Source organism: Danaus plexippus, chromosome 4, assembly GCF_018135715.1.
Source record: "Danaus plexippus chromosome 4, MEX_DaPlex, whole genome shotgun sequence".
NCBI classification, from domain to species: Eukaryota; Metazoa; Arthropoda; class Insecta; order Lepidoptera; family Nymphalidae; genus Danaus; species Danaus plexippus.
Window position 1 is genome coordinate 7,404,584 of NC_083538.1, and position 21,659 is coordinate 7,426,242.

At 30.2% G+C, this 21,659-nt stretch overlaps 1 protein-coding gene across 1 annotated transcript; it reads right to left on the reverse strand.

Annotated features, from left to right (window-relative positions):
• Positions 1-6,551: 6,551 nt before the first annotated feature.
• Positions 6,552-21,362, reverse strand: LOC116768464 (uncharacterized). The gene is made up of 27 exons (XM_061524677.1): positions 21,104-21,362; positions 20,672-20,945; positions 20,402-20,590; positions 19,362-19,441; positions 19,059-19,252; positions 18,866-18,980; positions 17,956-18,170; positions 17,650-17,843; positions 17,398-17,533; positions 17,055-17,241; positions 16,756-16,898; positions 16,508-16,616; positions 16,019-16,393; positions 11,875-12,108; positions 11,335-11,641; positions 11,072-11,260; positions 10,906-10,985; positions 10,639-10,832; positions 10,451-10,565; positions 10,161-10,375; positions 9,821-10,014; positions 9,615-9,750; positions 9,264-9,450; positions 8,841-8,983; positions 8,658-8,766; positions 8,493-8,591; positions 6,552-7,083 (listed from the first exon to the last, which is right to left on the reverse strand). Exons 1-26 carry the CDS (start codon positions 21,291-21,293, stop codon positions 8,530-8,532), a joined length of 4,566 nt encoding a protein of 1,521 aa, XP_061380661.1. The 5' UTR covers positions 21,294-21,362; the 3' UTR covers positions 6,552-7,083; positions 8,493-8,529.
• Between the last annotated feature and the right edge of the window lie 297 nt (positions 21,363-21,659).

The window sequence follows — 21,659 nt, forward strand, 5'->3', positions numbered from 1 at the left end:
TGTTTGGGGTTACGTGTCAGTGTAGCGAGATCGTCAGGGAAGGCTTAAATGGATTCTGTGCATTTATTATTAAACTTGAACCGATACCTCCATTTTTTGTCGTTGCTGATTAGTTTATCCACTGAGATATTAATAACAGTACTAAATACTATTAGAGATAAACATCAACCATGAAATAGTCCTACATTGTAACTCAAAGTTTTTGAAGTGGCTTCTTTAGTTATTATAGAAAACTTAAATTATGAGTAATATGACACCATCATATTACTCACTAGAGATGGAAAATTGTACCCTCTTAGCGCGAATAGCATTAATTCATGTTGTATCGACCCGAACGCGTTCTCTAAGTCTATCTAACAATAATATATCTGTAATGTGCCTCTCGCTTGTCCTAGCATCTTTTAAACTCTCTGACAGCAAAGTGTTGTGTTCTAGGCATCCAGAAATCACGGGTAAGATGCCTTTCTGGTGATTTGTGGCCTAAAATACCTGTTGCTTAGCTGGAATCGCGTCATTCTCATTTATAGAACGGAGAAAAAGATTTTAGACATAATATTTGTTAAGGCTATCGGTCTAGAATCTTTCAGATCATTAACTCGATCTTTTTTGAGAATGAAGAAAAAAGTGCTTTCCCGAAGCACGCTGGGATTTTGCTTTCTTGACCGGATTTTACCATATATATTTATGAGACGTTAACTAACCGATGAACATTTTTTATAGACTATATATGAGATACCATCGGGTCCCGGTCCAGATTTAGAAGATTATATCTTTATCTGACTAGCGTTGGTTGAATGCCGTGGAAATCGAAACGAGGAATTCCAGGTTTATGTTGGTGTATCTCACACTTTTAGGTACTTCATATGTGCTCTTAAAATAGTCTTATATTTTTTATGTGGTCAAAAGAAGCTGTTCGTGTTCTTTCTTGAAAAAAAAATTAGACGCAAATAAAGAAACAACGTATGTTATTTATTCTAGTAAAATAAGTAATTTAGATACAGATAAAGAGTGGGTTAGATTGGCTTCCACCAATAAAGAATGAAAAAGAGAATTAGAAGGAAAGAGTAGATAGTAAAAACGTCTTTGAGTTATATATATTTTATTATTATTTATGTCAGGGGATCCCTAGAAAAAAAAAGGTTACTTAGACCAAGCTGGAGGGATTCAACTTAGAATAGCTTTGAAACCTATAAACCGGCATCGATGATATGGAAGAATTGGTATGATGTAAATTCAGTAGACCAAAAATTTCCAATCGTAATACAAGGAGCAAGATACCTAGCCCATCTCCATTGCGGTATTTGTCTGGCATATAGAACCATTGCACTTCATAAATCCTTAATCTCAACTTTTACACTTTTAAATAAAAATACAGATTTATTCTTCTTTATTTATTTTCTTGATCATGAATATTCTAAGAGCAATATAAATCTCATGCGATAAAGCCACTTATCATGAATCCAAAAAATGTATTGGATTACATGATTGCACACAATCCTAACAAGAATACCATCAACGCTGTTATAAGCCTATTTTCTATAGGCTCTAGAGCTCACGACCTCATGTACTTAAATTGATAACCTAAGATGATTTGATCTTTTGGCCAGTTTTTTTTACGAGCTTTTTAGTTTTGAAACTGACAATGTTAACCAACGGCAATCTGGATGGAAATTAAAACCACATCCCAATCAAAACTTTAACACTATATTTTAAATCAAAATATTGTTGACTCTTAATTCCAATTGTTGAAAAGATTTAAATCGCCTCTTTATTGCACCAAGTAGCTTTGTGACACTAGCGTCTAGAACTATGATTGGAAGATGGGTAAAGCCACTTTTAAAATATGCTTGTCGAAGCGTCTTCAGGTTCAATAAGATCAACTCTGTCTTTCTTTAATTTCGTTGAAACCTTGCCTGTAGATCAATACTTAATACTAGATAAATTCTCACCTTTCAGAATCACTACAAGTACAATTAATTGATTATAATTCAATTCTGCGTCTTTTTCAATACATTAAATAAAAGTAAACACATCGAATTGTCAACTCATAAGTATTTTTATCAATTAATATTCAGTATTAAATTTAATTTCATCAATAAAATACGAACACATCAATATCTATAATCATTATTCTACACAATATAGCGTCAACAATTCCACAAAATAACAGGAGATAACAAATTTATCACTTAAGATGGTATCCGGATATTGATACGGAACATATGTTAGAGAATGTTACTTTAAAATAAAATTTACCTCTTTTTTTAATCAACAATCGGAATGCATCGTGAGTCTGACGATAAATAATTTCGATATTTGTTGGTGAACGACGAGGTAGTCGACATTTGCCGGTAAAAGCTAGAAATATGGTTGTTTGACTACTATGGATTCCGGATATTATTGTGTTAATACAAGTATTCCGAATAATATAAAGTGATATAATCTTATTCTAGCATCATGAATGATAATATTTCACTGACACCAATAACTACTTCATTCAAAAACGTAATAGATAAGTGCGATAACTGCAAACTGAATTTGTCAAAAATATGTATATTTTCATTTCTATTGCAATTATCTTGTCAAGAAAATAATAATTATCGTTCGATATTATACTAAAATAGATATATCTAGAAAGATTAACGAGCTATATTTTATTAATTTACGACTATGCTGTATATTTTGTTTTTGACAGGATTGGTATTTAAATTTCGTGAAATAATTATTGTTAGGAATTACCCACAAACACTTCAATTTTTATTTTTTTAACACGCTTTTATTAGCCAGGGTTGTATGTATATATGTAACGGAATCTTTGAGCTAAATTTTTACCGATTTCTAGAAGTCTGAATAATTTGAAATCTTTTCATACGCATCAAGGATCGATGACAATGCAATAATTTGATAACAGTTTTCCATTATCCTTATTAGGACCGCCAGGATTAATGAATTCTTTGATATCTGCCTCTATAGTGTATGAATGTGTGTGCATTTGACTACATTTCATCTTTCCTTTCATAGATAATTGCCACTAGAATGAGTTTAACATTTAATATCTAGGATTGCCCAAAGTGGACTGCGGGAGCAGCCCCATCATGCATTAACTGCCTAGCTGGGAAATTAGAAGATAGCGATCACAATGCTTTCGAAGCAAAATGCCCAGTTAGGCAGAAATGGGATGCACTAGCCAGGGCAGAAATCTCGTACTGCTAAGGCGTCCAAAAGGTCGAAGGATTGCAGTTACTCAATCGCGGCAAGCTGCCGAATTTCCGGACCAACAGAGGAAACATTATGTCAAACAATGTGGCGGACGTTACCCTCGGCTCACCCGATTTGCTGAGCAAGGGGGGAGAGAAGAGGGTAACTGAAATAGTCGCAAACAATAATCACAATTGCACTGAATTCAAACAAAGGAGGAAAGGGTTAGGTGATCAGCCAATAGCTAATACAAGAACAGGACGCAAAATAAGGAATGTGAATTGGCAATCTTTTATTGAAAAATTACCCAATACAAGACGGCAGAAAAACCTAACCCTCAAAGACGGAAAATGAACAGCATGAAGGATAAAAAAGTTAACATTAAGATTAATACAGGGCAATTGTGGTCGATTTACGTGAGGAGATGCTCCTAAAAAAGGCGTTGGATCATACCTGCAATTACTTGGTGACCAAGAAACTGGAGGAAATAAATGAAGAAACCATTCACCTCCGAGCATCAAATCCGTTGTGCGGCAGACTCAAAGATAGGCAGCGTAAAGAAAGAGTACTAAAAGCAAGGCAAAGCACGACAAAAGAGGAAGTAAAACCCAGGTCGGAAGAACTATCGGAGGAAATAAAATAGAATAACTATTTTAATAAATCTAATAATAAAATGTTAAAACTGGAAATGTAAGAATACATATAAGGAACAAAAAGAAAGTATAGTAGAAATAAACTAGTGTAAATTTTAAATCGATGTAAATTATGTGATAATGTAATAATTAACGTAACAATGTAATAATTAATGTAACAATCAATAGTATAAAATGAAATAACCTAAATTGTAATAATAAAATAAATAAAGCCATACTCCCAATTGATCCTAAATACTATATAGAAATGAAAAATTAGTAAACAAAGGTAGTTAGAAGGCTATAACCCTGGTAAGAACGAGATGAATGAAAGAAAGAAATAGTATACAGAATGGAAGGCCGTAATAAACGCGAGAACTGGCATGAAAGAATAAAAAAGCAAACAAGGTGTCTGACCAAGTTAGAGGGATTAGTATATAAAAAAAAATTAATATCAAGCACCTCACGCTTCTTACTCTGAATTAAATTATTCTGTTAGTAACTCAAATTTATTTATAATTTTATTTTGAGGTGATTAACTATGAATGATTGTTTCACCGTCTACTACTGTAATATAATTTCTTTGTAATTGATTTTTTTTCTATTGTTTAGTTCGGTTAACTATAAAAGCGTGTTTTTTTTAAACTATTATTTATTAAATATTTGATTAAGAACCACTCTCTTTACGATTTCAGTCCCAATCATCTTGCTCTTAATAATTTACAGAATTCAAATATTATATGAAACAATACACGTAATGTTATGCTTGTCTATGGAAAATATATTTTTGAATTATTTTAAAATAAAAATTTATTTCGTAACTATTTTTCTACTAAATCAGATTATTCTATTTTTCAAAGTATTTAGTTTTCAAACTATAAAATTAGAATAAATCAAGTTCCTTTAAAAATCTTTGCAGCATTTGCGTACATTTCCAAAATAAATCATTTATTACCACAATCTGTGGTAAAATCAATATTGTAAATGTTTCCGTTTAAGATTTTTGTAAAATACTTATTTCAGTGAGGTAATATCAATAACTATAGCCTTTAAAGTGAATGGACTTTGAAAAGTTGAGAAATCTTGATAATATCAAATAAAAATTTACTTTGTGAAGAAAGATTGTTCTATTATAAATGATTAAATGAATCAAAATAACTAATCGAAGTACTTATTATTTTAAGATTAATAAAATTTAAGTCTGCATAAATAACGATTTTAATGAATCTGTAAGGTTCCAGTTTAAGCCAAAAATATTATAAACTAAGACTCGAGAGCTTACAAATCTCATATAAATTATGTTTAGCACAACTGTCACTCATAATAAAATATACAAATCAACAATGTCTAGGGATATTATATGAAAGATTTCTTAACTTAAATATTATTTACTGTATAAAAAAATTTTGCATATAAAATATTTTCTTCTCCACCACTTCTTTTCAAATCCAAAAAAAAAGACTCATTTTAAAACAAAAGAATGCCGATCGAAAAGTTAGTTCATGTTATAAAACAGTGAAGTTCTGAAAAATTTTGAGTGATTACACATTTTCTTCTTTTCTTCTATTTACCTAATTTCAACCTGTTTTACATTCATTGTTATGTCACGTCAGCGTGGTTGTTGAAACGTGGTAGATATCGCACTACCACTCCTGGACAGGACCGTTTTCTTCAAAATATCGCTAGGAAACAACCCAATATTACAGCTACGCAAATGGTTCAAAGGCTACAATCTGCCCAACAGTTGTTGGTTAGTGACCAAACTGTAAGAAGAAGATTACATGAAGCTGGTCTTCAATCTCGCAGACCACTTCGGGTTCCAGCTTTGCGGCTTGGCAGACGCGGACGGAGACTATTGTGGGCTTGAGAACATTTCGCATGGACTGACGAGGAATGGTCCATGGTGCTTTATTCTAATGTATCTCGGTTTGGATTTTATCTGGATTCACAAAGATTAAGGGTTTGGTGAGTTCCTGGTAGACGAAGCCATCTCTAGCATCCACAAGAAGTCCATTCATATCAAGGCGGCACTATTATGGTATGGGCTGGTATTCGTATCGGTGCCCGAACCGATCTCATTTGGATAAGAGGGAACATGAATGCACTGAAATACTGCAATGAGGTAGTGGAACCTGTGATTATCCCAAACAAAGTACAAATGTGTCTGGAGTTCCAACTCATGCACGATAATGCTCGTGCCCATACGGCTGAGCTGGTTTCAACTGTGCTTAGGGAACATGAAATCAGGGTTATGGGCTGGCTTGCTCAGTCCCCCGTCATAATTCCTATTGAACAAGCATGGGACATGTTAGAACGAAGAGCTATGGTAAATATTTCTCCAAATTTGATAAGAGAAGAACAACTTTTCCTGCAGTTGAAAAGAATCTGGAACCTGATACCACAGCTCGATTTGAATAACTTAATTTTGAGCATGAATAACCGATGCCGAACTCTAATAAATGTCAGGGGATGAAATACTGATTATTAACTTTAATTGAATGCTTTTTTTTTGTTATTTTATGACTTTAATTTTCATATTATCCTACATAAAATCCATTATGTACAAAGTAAAAAATTACATCCAAAAATAAAATCACAAAAAAAAAAATTAAAAATCTTTGATGCATCTCTTTTTATGTATTGCATATATAAACCATAATATAAACTTCAATTTCATATATAATTAATTTAACAAAATATATAAAGAATTTCATATAATAAGGTAAAAATGAAATATCCCTAGGCAATGTTGATGTGTGTACATTAGAAGTTTTTACCTACCGTTCTGTAGTCCTGCAATCAACAAAGTTAAGTATTTGTCATTCGGCGTAGAAGGTCCTATGTTTGGTTTTAAATAGAATTCATATTGATATATGATTGTTTATAATTAATTTAAACTATTAAGAAACTCTCATTTAGTTTTTAATATTTCACAATTTACTTCAAAGTTGCCTTGATAAATATACAATGTCCTTAAATTTAGGAATAAGATCTTACACATATGTTTAAAAAAATGAACAAAGGTCACAAATTAACAACTTCTCATTATTCGTCTTATTTATGGATATAACAAATAAGCAATTTTATTTATTATTAATAATTTTGCAGGCGGACATAAAATGCTTTTTATAAGAACCAAACAAAAATTCCCTTAACGCAATTCATTACAACTGAAGTCTGGAATTAGATTAAACGGAATTCTATTTACGCACAGCAGAACTTGGCAGAGAGATCAAGGATTCAAGAACTGTTTCTGAAAGACAACTTAATAATTCAGTCAATTTTTGTTTATACGAAAACATTCAAGCTACTTTAAATTACGGAGTAATAGTTAAACCATATGATTATTAGTTATACACTTCTTAATTTATAGTATAGATAGCCATGCACAAAATTACCGAAAAGGTTCATTTTTAAACAAGGCTTTGTAATTTACCGTACAGATAGCGGGTCCAACGCTTTGCAGGTAGAGGAGCTCTAACAGTTCCTGGGACTTACGTCCTAGATGTAGGTTTAAGTGGCCCCTATCTAACTAAGCTAAGCTGCTCTATCTACTTAACCGTATTTGAAAAGAACCTACAATAGGTATCTTCGAAGTACGTTCCAAGAATAAATTGATTTTAGTTCTGGATAGGCCACAGTTCCAGATCTATGATGATGGATACGTGTGAAAAGAAATAAAAAATCTCAAAGGATATTTGTGCGCGGGCGTAAAGACTAGACATATTTTTATATTCGCGAAGCGCATTTTGCTAATAAAGCTTACGGTTCCTTAGGCAACCAACATCCCCAAAGGCCATGCCATCAATTTCAACAACTAGTACGAGCTCACTAACGAACTTACTTAATATAGTTTCTTCGTAAATTTGTACGCAGTAGAAGAAGGAGTGAGACGTATAACAGCTAAATCTCTCTACAACCTAATAAAATACGTGGGTCTGTCCAGAACTAAAATAAGTTCATTCTTGGAACGTGCGTCGATGGCAGCCTTTGTAAGCTCATTTCAAATGTGGTTAGGTAGAGAACGGAGCTTGGACGGCGGAGATGAACGTATAGCGCGGGTTAGATAGGGGCCCCTTAAACCTACAGCTGGGTCGCATGTCCTAGGAACTGTCTAAGCTTCTCTACCGGCAACACGTTGGACCCAGCACCCGCACAGTGAATTCATGAACTGCTGAGAGGTTTCGTCTCTAGCTGCCTAGTACCACAAAATAGATATTCTGAGTAACACCTATTACGTTTATTTATGCAGTAAAGAGCTGAAAATCTTAACAAAATACACAAATCTTCAAAAAGGTCTTAAATGTGTGAAAATGGGCCCATGGCCATATTTAAACATAACTTGGGAATCAATTTTGAGAAACATATTATGTTACTTAAAAATAAAGTTTTATTAAACATTTTTACAAAAATAATAGGTCAAAATACAGACAACTTGTACTTCTTAAATATTTATATATTAAATTTAAAAAAAAACTTATTAGCTAAGAAAAATCATTACATGTTTTACTTTTATTTTTATACTTATACTAAAATCAGTAAGCACATAATTTATCTTGTAAGAAAAGAAAAAAAAAAAAATTTAATATCTGTTCTCAAAAATCGTAATGGTTTTCTTTGGTGTCATATTTCATTTTAATTGAGAATAAAATGACCACTTACTTTTTCTAATCACGAAACAAATTCTTCAATTTTATAATTAATTATCCTTACTTGATTCTTGGGTATTTTCCAATATTCTTTCTTTTTTGGCGGGTTCACCTGATAAGTAAAAAATTATTTAATCCGAAACTATGATAATTGTGTTAATATTTTTATGTACCTTACCTAGAACCAAAAATAATTTAGTCAAATTTGCAAATGGCTCATCTACTAACACTGTTGCGGCGAAAGCAACAATTAGAGATAGAGAAAAGAAACTTATAAACTCAAATACCTGTAATAAATATTAAACACAACATAAGAATTACTTCATATCAATTAAGTTTACATATGATAAAAAAAACATACGATTGTTTCAACCGTAAAATAAGTTGGTTGTAACTTTGTGGAATTAATGACAACCATAAGTGAGTAGTGAAATAGATACAATGCGTATGACAGTCGTGCTGGTAGCTTCCATATTCGCAAAGACAGAAACCAATTTATTGGACCTGAAAGATTTAAAAGTTAGTTTCTGTAAGTTCTCTTTAGTTTTAAAGTTCCTTTTTTAAGGTAGATATAGACTTGTAATAAAATAATATTTTTAAGCTACTGTGTTTTTCTTAAATTTATAAAATTAAGAGGCCTTATATTAACTTCAGCAATTTAAGACAACCAATTATTTTGGAGAGATTGATATTATATGCTAGTCAAGAAAATTTTATATTTTAATAAGTTAATGTTGTTGTGAGAATTTAAGTATTACTCATTTTTTAAATATTAACAAAGTACCTCCGTAGTCGTGAACACAGGCAAAAATAATCCATCCTAAGCCCAAAGCCCACATCGGTCTCATGAAAGAATTTATACAACTGTCAGCAATCTGATTGGCGTAATCCAATTGCAGAGTAGGGTTAACAGAATAAAGAATAACACCAAGACAGCACAAAGAACACAGCCAAAGGAATACGTTTACAACCTTAAAATAAAAATCGTATTAAATAGTTATTATGAATCTGTGTGCATGTTTATAAAATTTTAATATATTAAATAGTCATTTGAGATAGGTCATTAAGAAAGAAATTTATAGTATGTGAAAATAACTAAATGTTTAATTATATCAAAAGGGCATCGTAAACTCACCGAATGAATCTTTATTTGTCTTCCTTTAAGAGTATGCAACAAGTACCCAAATATCATACCAACTATAAAAGGAGGAGCTCTAGTCAGTGTATTTGTATAGTAAAAAACTACATAGTTCATAGCTTCATGTGTTCTCCTGCAATCAAAATAATACATTTCTAGGTTTATTACAATAAATACATTGTGAATATTTTATTTGTACTTACGTGGGCATAAATGTGCTAGAAGGAAGTTCCTTCATAAAATTATATGCTGTTGCAGCAATTAGTATTCCGAGCATTGCAAATATAAGAGCTGACCATGCTACTGTTCTTTCTTTATTTAACACCCAAAATAATATGAGGGGTGATAAAATATGTAACTGAACATCCACTGATAAATACCAAGAATGACCTAAACACTTCGGAAAGAAAAACTTCTGGATAGAAACATTTCTATAAACTTCAATAGAAAACACAAATAACTTATATTTTGTCCTGATCATCGGTCCTCTTTATCTGAATAAATATAATACATTCATTATAATGAGAAATTCAAATGACTTACTAAATTGTAGCAATTCAGATAGTTCTGTATATGTAAGAGTGCAGTCCACCAAAATGATTTACACCTATCAGCATTTCCAGCCACCTGCCCCCAAAACGGTCCATCAGCAACGTGATTGAAAAGTGTAGCATCTAAGAGCACACAAAGCGCAAGAATAGGAAACATTCGAAGGAGACGATTTAAATAAAACCAGTGAAGATTTTTCAGGAGTTGGGCTGAAATTTTTATATGTAAAGTTAGCTTCTAAAAAAATTATAGAACAAACTCTGACTAATCAAATGTTTACCTACCACCGCTTAACTTCCTAGCTGCCGTATACACTATTAACAATCCACTTAGCATAAAGAAAGTGTCTACTGAAATTGTACCAGCAACTATTAATATGGCTTTATAAGACGTCACCCACTGCACCAAAAAATACTGTATTATATACATATGCATAAGATCAAGACAAGCACTTGATATATGATAACCCCACCTTAAGGCTATCAATAGGATTCATAATAAACATTTGGGTTGAAAATGAATGGGAAAAAATAATCCAAATCATGGATAACGCTCTGATTCCATCCAAACAAAGTAACGAATTAGAAGTGGACTTAAAAGTTAAAACATATCTTGTATTAGTGTATGCTGAGAAAGAACCAAGCACTAAGTTGTAGTTTTTGGAATCTGAAAAAGTATGATCAAAGTATTAGCACCATCTTTATCATTAACAATTTGTTTGTATGTCATAATTAATCACCTTTCTTAAGTATGATGTTATACCAAATGTCATAACTTGTGCAAATAAGTACGATAAATCCCAAAAAGGATAAAATAACACTGCAATAAAAATATTTTTTATAATAATTAGTAAATTTCTTGAGAGGTAAGTTAAAAACAGTTGATGTATGATAGACAGAACTTACACTGCTACTGTATCACCAACAAGCCACTGTTTATCATTGGCAAAGCGACAAAAGTCATCTTTGTATATAAAGCCTCTATCAGCAATATCAAAAAGGAAGGCATTAAGAGCTTCTTTTGTGGTACACGATTTAGGTAAACATAAAGCTAAACGAAAATTTATATCTGAGAGTGGATTATCATCTCCTACTCTGCAACAAAATATATATATAGATATATTCTAATATCGGTAAGAATACTTTTAATAAATAGGCTCAAAAATTACTTTCGGTCACCAATATAAGTGTCCATTCCGTCTAATAATTTAAAACCTGTGATTTTCATATGCTCATATTCCCTTAATTTGGACTTAACACTTTCATCCAAATCCATAAACTTGGGATCGAAATAATTAATTTTATATTTATAACTAGAAAAACTTTGATTAAGTGGAACTTCTATAACGCAATATTTTCCTTCTATGCTAGTATCATCAAGATTTCGATTGATTCCTATACATTGATGGTAATTTCCAAAATCAACAGTGTTGCCTAAAACTATTCCCTTTGGAATTCTCAAACCAGCATCCAAGACTGAAAACGTAAATTATGTAGTATGGTATAATTAATTTGATGTTTAGTTAATTACTTGAATATTTAAAATTTTCTTTTATTACACTTCACTTTCTAAATATAAAAGGAAATACAAAGTTATCGTAAAATAATATAAATAAATATTGATAATCATTTGTATCTGGAAAAGTACGTCTGTAATCATATTATTATTAATCTCAAAATAAAGTTATTAAAACCATAAATCTACTTACATTCAAATAATAGAAAATTATCATTTTTAATCATGTATTGTAAATGTCTTTGACATTTTTCTGGATCTAGTGCATTTTCGTATATCTCATTATTGATTGCACTATTTGGTGGTTGCCATTCAAGAAACATATGACAGTTAATTAGTTGAGATATGTTTATAAATATATTGAAGAACAATATTTTTTTCATTTCTATTTTGAGTGCAACGGACACAGACACGCCGATTAAAATGTCTTTAAATGTATCACGCGTTGTTAAAATGAATTTTATTTCTAGACGTTACTTGATTAACATCTTATCAATGTAATATCCGTAATAAGAACGTTTCTTTTCTGATGACAGGTTCAGTATACAACTTTAAAAACTGTATAAATATCAGGAAGTGTTGAGTGCGTACAAATATATAATTTTAATTAATAAAATTATAAATATAGGTAATTATATACTTTTATTATAGTAAAAATTTTGGGTATGAAGTAAAAATCTAAAAAATTAATTCTTATGACTATAAAAATTGCTGTTTTAAGAAAAATAGTACCTGTAATCTGCGTATTCACTACTAAATAAAATAAAAAAACTTTTTTCGGCTCGTTTTCTGATCTTAAAGTCTAGGAATTTGTTAAAATTTCTTCTTTCTTTAAATTTCTCTAAAAACATATATTTATAATATCAAAGATACCAATCAGCGTTTTAAATAATTTTATACAAAAGTTATAGATATTTTCCGATCAATAACTTGAGTCTCACAAGTTAATAAATAGGTAAACGTATTTCATATTTTTCACATACATTGTCGATAATTTTTATGTACTAATAAACATGAATATATTTATTAATATATAATACAAACATTTCAAGTCCAAATAAATAATTTTAACAACGAATAAAAAGATATTAAATACAAAAATGAATCCTAAACTTTTTATCAAATGATATAACTAAAGCGATTGTTATCTGACTTAATTGACATTAATTGATAAGGGCGTTCATCGACCGAAATAGTGGATATCTTAGTTATTGGCACAAAACATTTTTGATCATATTTAATAACCCATTTAATAACCCATATGCATATGCCAATAGAAGGGAATAAACTTGACGTCAATAATAAAAATGTTGCACAAATAAAAAAAATAAGTCCATAAGATAGACTTGACCTTTAAACTGAAAAAATTAAATACCCAAATATTTTTGGTATATTTTCATTTTATAAATATATTAAATACATAAAAGTATTTAAAAGAAAAGATATCTATTTTTAACTGATTCGATATAAAATATTAGAGAAAGGTAATATTGATTATATTTTGGTTTAAATATCTTTGAAGATTGTCCTATTACAAAATATGGATTCAAAATTATAATATTCTAACTTGTCTGGACAAGAAATTATCCTTCTTATAGGTACTGGTCTCGTTTAATATCCGTATAGGTATTATGCGTCTGGCTTTGGAATATAACAGGAAAAGATCAATGATTTTATATTGTACTAGTTGTTGCCTACAGCGTTGCTCGCATGTGTATAAACCACCCTTGAAGATAAAATTTATCATATTTATGAGGTTAATTCCATTTCTCAATGTTCCCTTCATCAGACTACTACTGCTAGGGACTACTTTAGGATTATGCTCTTTCCATTAAATAAATAATGTAATAATTGGCCTTTAATTTAACGAGTAATAGTATAACAAACATAAAGTGAAATTGAAGACTTTCTTTTTTTTTGATCTCAGTTAAAATTTGTTCCGGTAATTTCTTGTGACATTGTCTATTTGCAATGGAAATTCCAGTCAAAATCCGTCTACATGTTCTTAAGATGAGCCCGAAAAAACTGACAGACAGAATGTAAAAAAAATTCAAATTGCATTTCTTTTATGATATTTTTAAATAGTTTCATACGCATTTAGAAAAAATCTGTTAATTTAAAATTACAAACAGACATCGTAAAATACATTTTGATTGTGTGATCTGCCACCTACAGAAAAAATTTCAAACGACTCACTATACAGAGCGATGTCAGAAAGATAGTAGTTAGAAAACTTTTTACTAGGTGGCGCTTTTCATAACATGTTATGAAATGAAATAATATAAGAATGCTTCTTACTACGATCACTCTTATAATTAGTTAAATTAAATTCTCAATACGTAAAATTAAATTCTCAATACGTAAAATAACGTTTTGTAAGCATATAATGTAATATTAGAAAATAACATCTTATTCTAATCCTGCTATGACATTTTATGACCTTTTAATACTAAAACAAAATAAAACGAAAAAGAAAAACACAGAGAGTATGCAAAGGGGTTGTTTTAGTATAAGGAATCTTTTACGGGCAAACTTAAGTGAGGGGGAAAAATTAGGTTGATGACTTTATTATGTTCACTTTATATATATAAGAGCGTCAGAAAGGTGCCTCATAGCGGTCTTAGCTGAACATATCTACTATAGGTGTTGTAACTTTCGGACTTTAAAAAAATCACACATCTACTGTTCAATATCTTATTACTAGATTTCTTTCCAAGTTTATTTAAATACACACTCGATTAATCAGATGAAAATGAATAACGAGCCAAAAGCTTAGACGTGCGCACTTCGTTTGACGGCTGTTAGTAGTATGACCGCTGTCTTCACTCTAATTACCTTGTATCTTCTTTTATCATCAAAAGGGCCTTGCAACGAGGCAAAATAGAGCATTTTTCTCGCACTCTCATCAGTTAGTCAGTCAATCGAATATTGGTGGCATGACTTTGTCTACATTTAGAACAGCAATATCATCAAATTTTATGCGCTGGTCTATCCAATCAGTGATTTATCCATCAATTATTATATTCAGTATATTGTTGGCGTACGTAACAACCTTTTAATAGAAAGCGATAAAACGATAATGATTTGTATAAAGAGTACATTATGCTCCTAATTATATTCGAGCCTCTTTATTTTAATATCTGCTAATATCTCCATGATTGTGCATATTTTATAAAATTCATTTAGTCTTTAAATTGAAAATAGTTAAATGAAATATAATGGATATCAGATCTTGTGTTTAATAAACTAAAAATGTATTTGAGAATTTAAATTACGACAAGTTATGATTGTTTTGAAAAATCTTAACCTGATTCGTATTCTGATTTTATGTCATTTAATATTTAATTAATATCTCATCTTCACTCTCAATAATCTCATTGAAACTCAAACACCTTATAACTTACCACAGTTACCAGCTAGTGGCAGTCTTGCAAATTAATTCATGTCTTATGTTGGTCTGAAGAGAGAATATAATATCATCAAAAATGTTTTGTGCCAATAACTAAGATATCCACTATTAATCTTACCTGAAAGTGGCCTGTGGGTGAGGTTACAAAATATTTGCAAATAGCGATTTGAGCAATTTCATTATAATGTAACTCAAAGTCATTTAAGAATTTTTGGTATAAATAATAATTTTGTTGGCCATTAAATTTGTACACAATATAGACATTAAATTTATTCTTTAAATTGATTTCACCTGTTAAAATTCTTTTTCCTAATGTTATGAAAAAACCTTGAAATTAGGAAGTTGAATACAAGGATCCTCGCATTTTAGTGTGAGAAACTATTTAATGCCATTAATAAACTGTTTACATTTTAAAAACAAGAGTTGATTTCTGAATTTATCAAAAATTGGAATGTCCCAACAAATTTATTTCTAGTACCCAAGAACCCACAATCTTTTTTTAACACTATTTTGTGCAATGTAATGAATAAGGATAGGTTCTTAATAAATAACACAAAAAATTTCAAAAATATAAAAATTATAATTATCTTTGAAAATGCAAATCTTATAATATAAGAATAAATTTATTGAGATTACTTTAACACAAATCACGCTTCATTCACGGTACACAATCACGGTAGTCACGCTTTTTACAAACAAACTTTTATAATACAATACAACAGCCTTCTATGTTAAAATATTAAGTGCATACACATAATTTATTTTTGCTTTTTGAATAATGAATTCGACTAATATTTACACTTTAAAAATTATACCAATAAATTAAATGTTCAAGTTAATTAAAAAACTTAAAAAATGTAACTTAACTTAAACTGATTTGGTTTTATATCACCAAAGATTTCAAAGCCGATCATCAAAATTTTGTTTTAAAATCTTGAAATGTCTTTGCCCGATTCAACGTGTAGTTCTTCTTTTCCAGCCCCGTTGTGATCTATTTTTCCATTTGGTTCACTTATTGTATCATTTTTAACAATAAGGTTACCATTTGTATTTGAAACTGTGTCATTAAATTCGTCATGACGTGGTCCATTTTTTTCAGAGGTCATGCCGTTATTGTGAATCTGAATACCATTCTTCTCAGGTGATATATTTTCTCCTACCAATGCTTGGTTTTTCTCCATTATAGAGGGATCTTTTTGAAGTGTTGTGATTATGTTCCTTTCTAATACAGACACGTCTTTGATTGGTAATGGACCGGTCTTATGGCTTCCATTTTCTGCAGGCTTTGGAGGACGCCTTTGTCCTGTAAGAAAATTGTATACATTTTTATTCCTACAGTTTAGAGAAAATTATTATCTGAACATTAGTCAAATATCTCAAAAATATTATTTATGAATCAGCCACTAGTACTAATTACCTCCTTCCATTAATATTTTGATTATCACTGAGAATGGTGCATCCACAATTACTGTTAAAGCGAATGATACGAGAAAAGATATAGACAAAAATGCCAGAAAGTCGTACAACTGAAAAAAAAAACATTAAATATACGGAGCTGTTAAGGTTTATCATTCGAACTCCTGTACCATAAAAAGTTATATCGGTAAGATTAGATATTATTATTAGTGATCCCACATAATATTCTAGTCATTAAATATGACTTACTCGTCCTGACACAGTGAAGTAGGTCGGTTGTAGTTGCATTCCAGCAATCATAAACATAAGGGGATAATGATACAAGTACATCGCAAATGAGATCCGAGCTGGTAGTTTCCAGATAGGAAGCGTTAGTAACCAGTTTATTGGCCCTGATAAAACAAATAATAGCATTATATAATACACGGATAATAGTCTAAGATAATTAATATGACTGCTGGCAATCAATGAAACAGATAAAATTATATAAAGATAACCAGTTAGAAAGGCCATATTTGAAACTTTTTATGTATTGGCTATGAACTCACCGCCGTATCCTTTGACGCAGGCAAATATTAGCCATGATAATCCAATAGACCAGATCGCTCTCATGAATGAATTAAATAGACTGTCTCCAACTTGATCGTCCCAATCCAATTGCATTACTGCGTATGAAGCATAAAAACAGAATCCAATCAGTCCAAGTGAAATAATCCAAGCAATTATCACGAAAAACTGAAATCAAAAAGAGTTAATCAATTACTTAATTTTTTCATTTGATTTTGTTTTCAATTTAAAAAAATCGTAAAAAAGGAGCATCATGATAGTAAAGAAGTATAAATTTTCAATTCAATACCGTTTTTTCCAAGGAATTACGTTTTGAAATCTTACCATATTCAGTTTAAGTTCTTTTCCTTTATACATATTTATGATGTATCCTGTTATCATTCCAATTAAAAACGGAGAAGCTCTCGTCAAAGTGTTCATGTAGAAAACATTCATATAATAGGTTTGTTCTTCGAGTCGTCTGGAAAAGTGCTTTATTATAGGAAACAATATATTTGTATAGGAATAATAAATGTCTAATGATATTTCTTTATCTGTTTTTATTCGAACATTAGTTATTTTTATTCTAAGACTTACGGTATAGTCATATTGGTAGATGGTAGATCTTTCATAAAAATGAAAATCGTCGAAGCAGTCATTACAGCTAAAAATGATGTTGATAGTGACGTCCAAGCTGCTTTCCGGTTTTTACTTAAGACCCAGTATAGAACCAACGGTGACAAGATATGCAGTTGTATATCAATAGCAATGTACCAGGAGTGTTTAATGCACTATAACATAATAACACAATTATTTATTTAAAATTCAAAACGAGTTTGTATGAAATTAATAAACTAATATAAAAATGTCGTAATGTTGCGATATAAAAACATAACCACATACCATGTCTTCAGGGTTGACATAATTCTGTATGTGCAACAAAGTAGTCCACCAAAAAGTTCTACAAGCTTCTGTATTGGATGCAACTTTTTGCCAATAAGGACCGTCTCCTATTCGATGTAATAAAGAGGCTTCTAGGAGAACTAAGATAGCTAACAATGGAAACATTCGTAGAATGCGATTGAGATAAAATAAATGCAGACGTTTTATCAGTTGATCTGGAAAAGAAAACAAAAAATAATAATGTGTTACGCACGCGTAGCCTATTAAAAAATTAAACAAATATCGCCGGGGTAACATCTTTGTAAAGATAAAATATTATATTACGAGTGAAGTTGCTGGCTCCACGAAAAGAACATCTGACCTCATCAACCAGAATTTTGTTGATACAACAGAAGCAATAGAATGGCATTCATATAGTAACATCGGATATTCATGTAGTCTTAGGTATAGGTCATAAGTTTAATTATGTTATTCATATTATAATATACATATTATAAGTAAGTTTCGCAGTTTTCTTGAAACCTCTGAAGACTGAAACGCAGTCTATGTAAATTTTAATTCACTTGTTTTTTGTTTTGTTTATTTCGTTGTAATAATTTTTGTTACAAAAATATTTAAAAAATTTTATTATTACAATATTGTCACCAAATAAATTGGGCTGTATTTATAACATTAGTCATTGATACGACTAATCCATTGTTGGCAATTTTAATGAATTATAAGGAAAATAACGTGACAAAGTGTGCATTCACAATAGATCCTTGAAATTATAGATAATTTTTAATATTCATTTATCTTGGTTTGACATAAATTGATCCTATAAAACGATTATCACGTTTCGTTAAAATGTATGACAATGTTTTATATTCGTCATTAATAAAGAAAATAATTTCTTCTAGAAAATACTCACTTCCTCTTAGCTTTCCAACAGTCGTATAAACAAGCAAAAGACCAGCCATCAATAGAAAAGAATCTACTGAGAATAAGCCCGTTGAAATTATTATAGCATCACCGCTTGTCAACCACTAAAAAAAGTATGCAATCATATCATATTGTTCTCAATATTTACATAAGATAAAATTCTCCAAGAATCTTAAAGTTACCAGCAGAGCGTCAATGAGGTTTGCGTGAAAGTTGTGCATAGAAAAAGCGTGACCAAGAATGACCCACAGCATAGATATAGATCTGATTCCGTCCAAGCAATCCAAAGCGTTTGGGTTAGGAACAAAGGTCAAAAGTCGACGAGTATTGGTATAAACCGAGAATATTCGGTAATATGTGTTCGCTTTCTTTGGGTCTAAAAAAATAAAAGGAATATGATTTATATCAATCACCGCTCTTACAGCTAATGCGTATTGACTATACATTAATTCTTATATAATTATAACAAACAATAAAAATGTTACCTTCTTTTTTAATAACAATGTGGTTGATATCGTAAAGAGTAGCAAGAATTGTTATAAGACCCAGTGCTGATAAGATTCCACTGTAAAAAAAAACAAAAAGGTATACAACTTTTACACCTAAAAGAACAATTTTAGAGGATGAATTTTGTAAGGCTTCAAATTTTTTCGACATATATTTGTTTCTATTTTCATAATATAAATAAAAAAAAACATTCAATTTTGCAAAACCTAACTAGATTTCTTGTAATTTTTTTATGGTGTAAGCTATTGAATATTAATAATTGTTTTTGAACTATGATTTACTTCCGATTTGAAGTTGTTGTTGAAAGATAAAGATCATCTGTTAGTTGTTAAAATTTATTATCAATATCCTAGATATAGCAAAAATTTATTAGTAATAAAACGGATTATTCGTAATTTTTTCATTTATTGATTATATATCATAAATAATCTAAAGATGATAAAAGTAGATAGTTAATTTTAGACTTAAATATTTCATAGTATTACAGAATTATTACTTATTTTATTTTAAATAGCTGAAGGATGATTTAAATGTTGAAAGTGGCGATTCCTTTCTTTTAGTAGCAGATACGGAAAACAAATATTAGAATTTAGTAAAATGAAGTTTATACGATGTTTTCTTAATTTTTTGTGATTGCCAAAAATTTATAGAAAAACTTTTTTTTTATAGGAAATACTTTACTGCAAAGTTCAAAGATAGCTAACTACTATAGATAACTAAAAATCATTACGAAAAGATTACTCTCGTTCCGCATATTTTTTTTTAATAACTACAAATGAACTTACACTAAACAAATAGTAGAAATATATTTAATACCTTTTTATTTAAAATAGAAATTAATTGCTCCAAATTAATAGTAATTAAGGTTTTTAGTCTTCGTCGCCTTCTAGACATGATAAAATTATATGCCATTTTCTAATCAATAATATTTGTATACATTCCTAAACATCATGTCTAATAATTTGCATTACGTTTTATTGAACTAATTTACTTTTTTAAAAGAAAACAAAATTCTTACATGGCCGCATAATCGGCAGCAACCCAGGGCTTGTCATCGGGTAGGCGGTAGTATTCCTTTTCAACTTTAATACCCCAAGCAGTAATGTTGATAAAGGGCATTTCCAACCAGTCATTTAAACTACATGGCTTTGGCATGCAAGCAGCGAAACGCATTCCAGCAATGGACAAAGGATTTTCTGGGTCCAATCTGAAGAAGAATATTTTTTCAATATTATTTTTTTTTAATTGTATTATTAAAACAGACTAATAAATAAATGTATGTACTAACGAATCAGCATCAATATTGGGAACTGCTATTGACTGGACTTCCTGTATAATGCTTTTAAATTGTACAAATTTTCTAGTCTCCAAACTCCTTTGAGTAAAATTAAGAAATGGGAATTGCAATGTTTGATTAAATGGCAGTGTAAAAACGGCATATTTCCCCTGTATTTTCATATCATCGGCTTCCTCGTCTATTGCAAGGCATTGATCATAATTTCCTAAGTCTGTGAAAGAAAGCATAAAAATCCCTCTTGGAATCCGCACGCCTGAATCTAGAACTAAAATAAAAAATAACATAAATTTTTATCCAGTGGCTGTGAGAAATAATTTATAAATAATAAAGGACCAATAAATAAAATAAGTATATATGTATATTGTTTATATTATAATAAAATAACTATAAATTATATAATGTTATAAAAAATAATTTACTTACATTGACCAAACAGCATAAGGTCGTTTGACTGCATATATGTAATTTGCCTCCTACATTCTGTTGAATTCAGTACTTTTTTGTAAAGATCATAATCGAAAACACGACTTTTGCTTAAATCTATCTTAAGTGATGCTTCCGTAAAACCAACTATCCCACTTAATAAAATAACATATAAAATACTTTTTTCCATATTTTATCAATACACAGCACTGTCCGTTTAGAAAATTCGCATGTCTCAGACGTCGCTTTACTAAAGGGGCGAGCTTCTTTACACCTATTTATAAACAAAGGGTCTTTTCGGTTTTCATTATAATTAAAAATAATTTATCTTATCTTTCAAACACAGTATTTATCAGAAGCAACGCGTGTTATACACTCTTGTGAATTTCGTTCATCTAGATAAAAATTGCGATTTTGTCATAATCTTTAAGTTCCGATTTTCTGTTAACTTCATATTTCTAGAGATTTAAACATAACTCTTTCTTGAAATTGTGGCCGAGTTGGAACTGACGATTATAGGAATGATTTTCAGCACTATTGTGTACTAGGTAATCTT

Bases quoted from the DNA above. Each gene is read 5' to 3' on its own strand.
- LOC116768464 (XM_061524677.1), bottom strand. From the start codon at position 21,293: ATGGAAAAAAGTATTTTATATGTTATTTTATTAAGTGGGATAGTTGGT. The intron at 20,946-21,103 runs GTAAGTAAATTA...TTTTTATTTTAG, and splicing joins CCTTATGCTGTTTGGTCAAT to TTCTAGATTCAGGCGTGCGG. The intron at 12,109-16,018 runs AAAACAAAATTT...ATACATTTAAAG, and splicing joins CAAAGACATTTCAAGATTTT to ACATTTTAATCGGCGTGTCT.